The sequence below is a fragment of the Mytilus californianus genome, unplaced genomic scaffold (genome assembly GCF_021869535.1).
Source record: "Mytilus californianus isolate M0D057914Y unplaced genomic scaffold, xbMytCali1.0.p SCAF_55, whole genome shotgun sequence".
In the NCBI taxonomy this organism is placed as follows: domain Eukaryota; kingdom Metazoa; phylum Mollusca; class Bivalvia; order Mytilida; family Mytilidae; genus Mytilus; species Mytilus californianus.
The window spans coordinates 177,812-186,146 of NW_026262707.1; the positions used below are offsets into that span (position 1 = coordinate 177,812).

Consider the following 8,335-nt stretch of genomic DNA (forward strand, 5'->3'; position numbering starts at 1 on the left):
ATTTTGTGATTTGCATATTATATCATTTACAATTTCAAACTTTTTTTTAATTAATGTTTTATACCAAATATTGTGTATTATTATGATGTCAGATCTTTTTGTATTTTTGAATATTTCAATGTATTAACAGTAATTGTTTTATGAATTAGTGTTAAAGGGAGACTATTCAGACAACTGTACAGCATTGACAAATGAATTAATAAATCATTTTGAATAGTGAGCCAGACATCTTATCTTTAATATAAATTTAATTTACAAATACTGAAATAGATATAAAGTTAAAATTCACTTCACCAGTAAAGCTGAAGGGCTAGAGATTTAGACAGTTAATTTTGACAAATTTTATTATAATTTTGATTATTAGGAAATTGGTCCTCATTCCAGTTGGCTGAACTCCCGACCTGAATAAATTTGTCATTGTATTAATTGATTTTTGTGTCAAAGACCAGTCATACCAACTTAATTTTTGAATAGTAGTGAAAGTTTAAATGTTAATGTTGAAAAGGCTTGTTTATAAAAATAATCATTTAGGTGCCAGTACCAGGTGAAAACATGACAAAAAAACCCACCATAGTTTACATTGATTTTTATTCATAACTTATTAAGTAGAATTACAAAAAAATAGTTTTCTTTTCCTTTTACTGTTCTGATAATAGAAGATACAATTTGGTTGAAATGCACTAAAAATAAACATTTAAGGGGAGATCACTCTAATTTGCTATCATTCTAACCAATTCTCCAACTTAGTTATTTCCATTACCAGAAACACAAACAACTGATTCACTTTTTCTAACTCATAATGAATGAACTTCAAAGTAGAATGATTAGCTTGGTGTTTTTTTTTATAACCTAGTTTTATTTTTTTACCATTTTGCCTGACCCTTATAGGCAGTTAAAACATGGAAGGCAATTTACCTTGTCATGCATACATCCCACTTTTTAAACCGAATTTAATTTTGAAACAGATAGTCTGATATGATCAATGATTACAATCTATAAATCTTATATAAATTTGCGTATAAGGAAATATATTAGTATGATTCTTGTTGAGAAGGCTTGCGTTAGTGGTTCTTTAAGTTATTTGTTTTATAGAAGTAAGGATAATCGCTTTCTGTAAAGGAATTTATCTGTGTATAAACTATAGATCACATTGCACATAAATTTTATTAAATTCCTTCATCAATTTATTGGTTTGCGGTTTTCACGATGAACTTTAAAACCTGCAGGCCCTGATCTCAAATTTAGGAATTTTTTGTTAGATTCTGTTGGCCTGCAGACACGATTTTTACAAGCCCGAAAGCAGTTTTACAAGCCTGAGCTGCTGGGCCTGTAGCTTAGCGTGATACTGGGCCACTTTGTCAGTGAATTGATCCAGTTTATACACCAATTATTTTTAATTTTAAGAATTTTTATTTTACCACACCTTATTAATTGATGGAGAGGCAGAAAACTCTTCCTGAATTGTGTCCACCAGATTTGTACAAGTAGACTTAAGATTTTCTGCCTTATTTTCAACTTTGCTACATGTGTGTAATGACGAAAACACATTGTATTTAGTGGTGCAGATTGGGCATTCTTCAAGCGTATGCTGATGTTTTTCAATTTCTTTCATTTGCATCCAGTTGACCAAACTAAACTGGGATACAAATTTTTCCTTTTCTCCAGTTTTGTTTTTGTTGACATAGTATTTATTCTGGTATATATAATCTTGTAGCTTTGGCAGTTTTAGACGAAAATAATTGTAGCTGCTGATGAGCATTTTTGGATATTTTCCCATGAAAATGCTGTAATTTTCATAACGCTGTTGAATCGACAAATGATTATTATACTGGGGCTTAAGAATTTTATCAGGCTCTGGAATTTGTTGTTCTGACTGGTTATAACAGTCAATTGCAGTCTTGTCCTTTGTTGACCTTGCAATAATTACTTTGGCAAAATTGCAATAGTTCATTGTATTTGATTTTTTTTTGCAAGTTATATCATTGCATATTCTTGTTTGTATTATTGTTCATAATATATATGTCAGATTTTGAGATGCAAAATAAAATTCAAGATGAAAAATGTTTGTGTTATGACTCAGATGACTTCCATGTTTGGTTTGCTGCTGCTGCTATTCTCTGCTGAATACAGAAAATTTTCTGAAGATTTTTTATGATATCACTTTTGAGAAAAAAGATAGACATGCAACCAGAAAATTACAACAATGATTAAAAAACAAAATAAAGCAGAAAAAAAAATGGAAAGAAATATATGAGACTAGAGTCTGGATGCTCCACATAAAAAGTTTGATTATCAATTGATTAAAACTACTTATTCTCAGGGGAGGATGCATAAATGTGTTTTTTTTGTATTTTTTTTTCAAATACACATAAAATATGTGATGGGTTAATGTTAAGACCTGGTCATACTATAGACACCAGTACCCCCCCCCCCCCCCCCCCCCCCCCATTTTCTATCCGGCATGTTTTAAATGTTTCTGTGTATGTTGATGAAGTAAACATTTCATTTTAGGAGGTTAAAATAAAATATTAGAGCACAACTTAGTTCTTTATTTGAAAAAAAAGGCTAAAAAATTGGGTCGCTTGTGATGGAACTTTGATCCCTGATATGGTCATCTGGAAGGCTTTATAACTCACTATCTGCAACTGAAAAAAAAACATAATATTTACTGAAATGTTATTCTGCAGCTGTAATATATATCAGCAACATCATGCATTTAAAGGTAAGTTTTTTTTTCACACAAAAAATCAATTTAAGAAAAAAAAATCCTCCTAAACAAACGACATTTATACAAAAGCTGGAGTTTTATTTCAATAATTTCTGTATGAAATAGCTTTAGAAGTTATTGAAAAACGTATTACTTAATATATGTACAGAGATTGACGCTTATTTTATTAAAATATAGGTATATTGTCCTCTCGTCGATTTATTTTCATGTTGAAAAGACCGCCAGAATAATTTACAGAGTTGTGTCCCTTTGACGTCACTTGAACGTTTGAAAGTAATGACGTACATTAAAAAGTTTGACATTGGTCAACTTCAGAGCGAAAGTTCTAGAATTAATCATCTGTATTTTTCTAATATGATTAGCGTTTTCAAATCGGAACATTCTCAGGATTATGAAAACTGATATACAATTGGCGTGGCAATATTGGTGAATTAAATAGATAGCGTTGTTTACTTAAAAAGGTTGATCGTGACGATTTTTCGCTTGTTTATTTTAATTTTTTATTATCTCTTACAAGTATTCACCAGTGTATAGCATTTTTCTTATTCCACGTACTTTTACCGTTAAAATGAGACCGAAAGGAAATATTTACGATAAGTGAACGCACTAGAACTTTACGGAAAACTATAATTTTATATATAAATACTACAGTAGTCAGGTGATCGTCACGTGACTTTTTTCCCAGGGTAAATCATAACAAAATGAAACATAATTTATTGTTTTATCATAGAATACCACTGATTAGACGTTTCCCGTTCATACAGCAATTATGTACCGCTTTGGTGGTCTTATTGTTTATTATGCCCAAATAGCTAAAAACAGTACTGAATGGCCTTAACCATCCCGCGTAAAGTGGCTCCAAAGCACGGCCATACCATACCTCGTTTGGAATTGTGCGCTGCAGTTCTGGCAGTCGAACTGTATGAAACTATTTGCGAAGAACTGAAAACAGAATTTCAACAAGTGCAATTTTTCACCGACAGCAAGGTTGTATTAGGATACATAAACAACGAAACAAAGCGATTTTATCTGTATGTTGGAAATCGTGTGGACAGAATCAGGAGATCGACAAAACCAGAACAATGGTCATACGTACCTACCTTACAAAATCCAGCCGATGATGCTTCTCGTTCTATACGACCAGAAAAGCTTAATCAAAGTCAGTGGCTTGTAGGTCCTACTCAGTTTCTTTGTAAGAAAAACACCATAAATAGCAAAATTGAAGAAGACGAGTTCCCTCTTATTTTACCAGAAGAAGATAGAGAGGTCCGCGTGGCAAAAACACTTGTAACTAAACCTGCAATTGGCTCTCAAAGATTTGAACGTTTTTCTCAGTGGAAAACTCTTTTTTCAGCTATACAAACTCTCAGATGTTTTATTGTAAAGCAAACTAATAGACAAGAGTCTAGTAAAACTGATTCGTTTCTAGATGCACAGAATTTAGTTATAGGTATTGTTCAGAGAGAAGCTTTCAGCATTGAATATAAGGCACTGATGAACAAACAGAAACTTCCTGCAAACAGTAAAATTTTGCAATTAGACCCGTTTATTGACAATAAAGGTTTACTCCGTGTTGGTGGTCGTTTGAGCAATGCAAACATATTTCCCAATGAAATGAAGCCACTCATCATACCTAAGCATCATATTGCAACATTACTTGTGAGACATTATCATGAAAAAGTAGCGCATCAAGGACGCCATCTCACTGAAGGAGCTTTGCGATCGGCAGGATATTGGTTGATAGGAGGAAAAGGTCTCATTTCATCTGTGATTCATAAATGCATAAAATGTCGTAAACTACGTGGAAAAGAAGAATTTCCAAAAATGGCTGACTTGCCATTTGACCGATTAGATCCAGCACCTCCATTTTCATATGTTGGAATTGACGTATTTGGTCCTTGGACTATTACTACCCGAAGAACTCGTGGAGGTCAGGCACAAGGTAAACGTTGGGCTGTAATGTTCACATGTCTTGTGGTTAGGGCTGTACACATTGAAGTGATTGAGGAAATGTCGTCTGGTTGTTTCATCAATGCATTACGTAGGTTTTGTGCTTTAAGAGGCGAAGTAAAAATCTTAAGATCTGATTGTGGGACAAACTTTGTTGGGGCACTGAGTGAACTTGATGTCAACGTTATAAATATTGGAGATCGACCAATAAAAAACTATCTCAGTGACAAGAACATAAATTGGATTTTCAACGCACCTCACTCTTCACACATGGGTGGCAGCTGGGAGCGTATGATTGGGATAGCGAGAAATATTCTTAACAGCCTCTTTATGGAAACGAAACAATTAACACATGAAGTATTAACAACGTTTATGGCCGAAGTAACATCTATTATGAACGCAAGACCCCTGGTACCGATAGATATGGATCCTGACAATTCATTCCTGCTTACTCCTTCAACTTTGCTCACTTTGAAAAGTGAACATACTGTGCGATCTTTTTCAATAGAGGACTTTTGCGATAAAGATTTGTTAAAATCTCAATGGAGATGCGTTCAACAACTTGCAAACTCATTCTGGAAACGTTGGAGAACTCAATATTTGCCTACTTTACAAATGCGACACAAATGGAAACAAGAGTGCAGAAACTTGACTGAAGGTGACATTGTTCTTATGCGTGATGTTAGCTTGCACCGTAATGACTGGCCTATTGGTGTTATTGAACAAACATATGCAAGCTCTGATGGTCGCGTCCGTGAAGTTCAAGTGCGTCTCGGGAAGAACAGGAAGTTATTCACTAGACCTGCTAATGAAGTAGTATTTGTTATGTGTAAATAACTTGTGAACTATATAGAATGAGAACATTTTTGATTGTGTACTTGGACAAACTTTTTTGATTTTTGAAGTATTGTTAAATTTTTTATTAGTGATATATTCATATCAGACGGGGAGTGTAATGCCAAGAATATCATTAGAGTTATCCCTCTTTATACGCAACCTGCATTTTTGATAATTGTGGTTAATCCGACTTGTTTTTGTTTTACACATTGTTTTTACATTTCCTGCAGCATGGCTTGATAAATTTTTGAACATAATTACGAAGAACATTATCATTCTCCTTGTCCCTTGGTGAATTACGATGTAAGTAATAATGCCATTATGTACTATATATTCTAGTTAAAGCTATTATTATGTTATTTGCGGTATAAGTCATGAGAAAGCATATATCCAAACAGCTTACATTCTACGAACGATGGCATTTGTGTAAATAATCATGTGTGAACTTTGTAATATTTTATTTGTATGCGAAAACAGTATTATTTGGTATATTTCTAAGTCATATGTAATTTTTATGAAGACAGCAATTTTTGTACAACTCTAGTCAAGTCAGTTCAGTACATTCTCCCCCTTTTTTGTCAATTGTGTTTTTCATTGATTTGAGTGTTTTCAATCATAGATTTTTTGTATTTTATTACTACAGTTGGTAGTTAACAATGTTAGTTATTAGTTTTTATTTTTTATATTGTAGCTTTTCACCAAATGTATGTGGCTTCATGATCTGTCAGCTCCTGACGCATTGAATGTTTAATTGAATAAAATGATCTACATATATATGGTTTAACTCTCTGCGCCCAAGGCAGAACACTGGTGTAATAATTTTTCAGTAAAACACAAATTTCTCTCGCTAAAATCTAAAACGTTGTTACATACACAAGATATAAAATACATGAGAACCTAAGTTTTCCATCTATTAATATAAAAATATATTATATAAACGATTGAAATACAATTCCTAAATAATGGGGGGAAATAAGGTCAGTTGGATAACTACATGTGGAACAGTGACTATTTTTTGTTTGTTTGTTAATTATAATTATATATATAAGATGTTGAATAGATTTTAAAATGAGTGACAATTGCATATTGCTGGGTGTTTTGTCTGAATTATTAGCACTATTGACTATTAAGATAACAATTTGCAAACTTAAGTTGGTAAATCTTTCTTTTTATGATATAAGAAAAACAAATTAATGGAAAATCATGATAATTTAACATCATCAAAGTTGTCTTTTAATGAGGTCACAATGGCACTGCAGAAAACCAAAAAATGATTCTTTATTGACAAATTAGTGTTGTGCAGTGCAATTTTGAAAGCCATACAAAGGCATTTTTTTATTCAATATGAGATAAGCCTCAACATTCTCAAGTGTTGTTGAATAAACCTGAAGTGTTGTAGGATACAAAACTGTGTTAAAAAAAAATCCGAAATAATCCCAAGTAAAAAATCTTTGCCAAAATAAAAACAAATATGTCAAAATGCACAGTTGCATAAATGCTTTTAAATCCTAGTATATAGGAAAAAATTAGATACTGAAATTGGAAGAAAATGTCTTCCTTTTACTATAGGTAAGACATCATCAAAATCTTTGAGACTAGCATATTGAGCGTCTTTCAGAATGCACTATCTACATTCGGTGTCCATTGCCCTTAAAAGGCTAGCACTGTTTGGTGTAGGCTCTTGAGACTGATATTCACTTTCAATACTTGAGATGTGCACCTCTGAAATGTTGTCACCATCAAAGCGAGTAGATCTTCCAAGGAATTGTTCATCGCATCCAGGCATGAGGCAGATGATTAATGACCTCTTGTAACGAAATCCCACAGGCTCAGGACACAGTGGTGCAACTGATGAAAAAATAGCAGATTCTGAAAGCGAGGATGACCTGGATGTTAATGTTAATTAAAGAATATGAAGAATAGGAGATACATAATCGCATGTTGCCGCATCAATACTGAAAAAGTTATGTAATATAACCCATTATTCACAAGGGGAAGACCATTGATGGGTGCACAATCCATCATCTCACAAAGTTATATTTATTATAATTGTATTAGTCCCCTACCGACGAAGTAAATTCGAAGATGACTTTAGGTTTGCACTCCGTCCGTCTGTCTGTCTGTCCATCCGTCAGTCCGGCAGTTGTTCGCACATTTTTCGTCATGCTTGCCGATATTGATTTGATAATTGTATATAGTTTTATCATGACGAGTAACGATTAAAGTTGGAATTTTGATCCGGTCTTGTGATTTAGGTGCAGAGATAGGTCCTTGGAATTTGAAAATTCACTGAAATAGTCAGTTTTCCGCACTTTTTTCGTCTTGCTTGAAGAAATTGATTGGCTAATTGGTATATAGCTTTATTTTGACAAGTTACAGATCAAGTTACATTTTTTGTTCTGGTCTGATGATTTTGTTATGGTCCCTGGACTTAGAAAATTCACTTTCTTCGTCATGCTTGAAGATATTGACTTGATATTTGTTATATAGTTTACGGTCAGACATTTTATGAACATTTTGCAAGAAACAAAATCTACCATATTTGTTATTTTGAAACCCTTGTCAATGGACTACAATTTCCTTGAACTACAATGAATGTAGTTTGGCTCGATACAAAACATTTTACAACCACTGCGACATGTAATATTGATCTATTCATTTAGAAACAGGAACACGTATTAATATTTCTTTTGTAGGTATATCATCCCAGTTAGCAGTGAAAAGTGCAGGACAATCCTTTTCCAGATTTGTTCTACCCCAGCACCAAGTAAGACTCAGGGCGGTAGAAATTACAGGAATGAGAATTGAAAACGGATTTAT

General features: G+C 33.1%; 1 protein-coding gene across 1 annotated transcript; it reads left to right on the top strand.

Moving 5' to 3' along the window:
- The first annotated feature begins 3,587 nt into the window (after nucleotides 1–3,587).
- Nucleotides 3,588–6,289, top strand: LOC127703915 (uncharacterized). The gene is made up of 2 exons (XM_052207965.1): nucleotides 3,588–5,818; nucleotides 6,207–6,289. Exon 1 carries the CDS (start codon nucleotides 4,223–4,225, stop codon nucleotides 5,513–5,515), a length of 1,293 nt encoding a protein of 430 aa, XP_052063925.1. The 5' UTR covers nucleotides 3,588–4,222; the 3' UTR covers nucleotides 5,516–5,818; nucleotides 6,207–6,289.
- The last annotated feature ends 2,046 nt before the right edge of the window (nucleotides 6,290–8,335 follow it).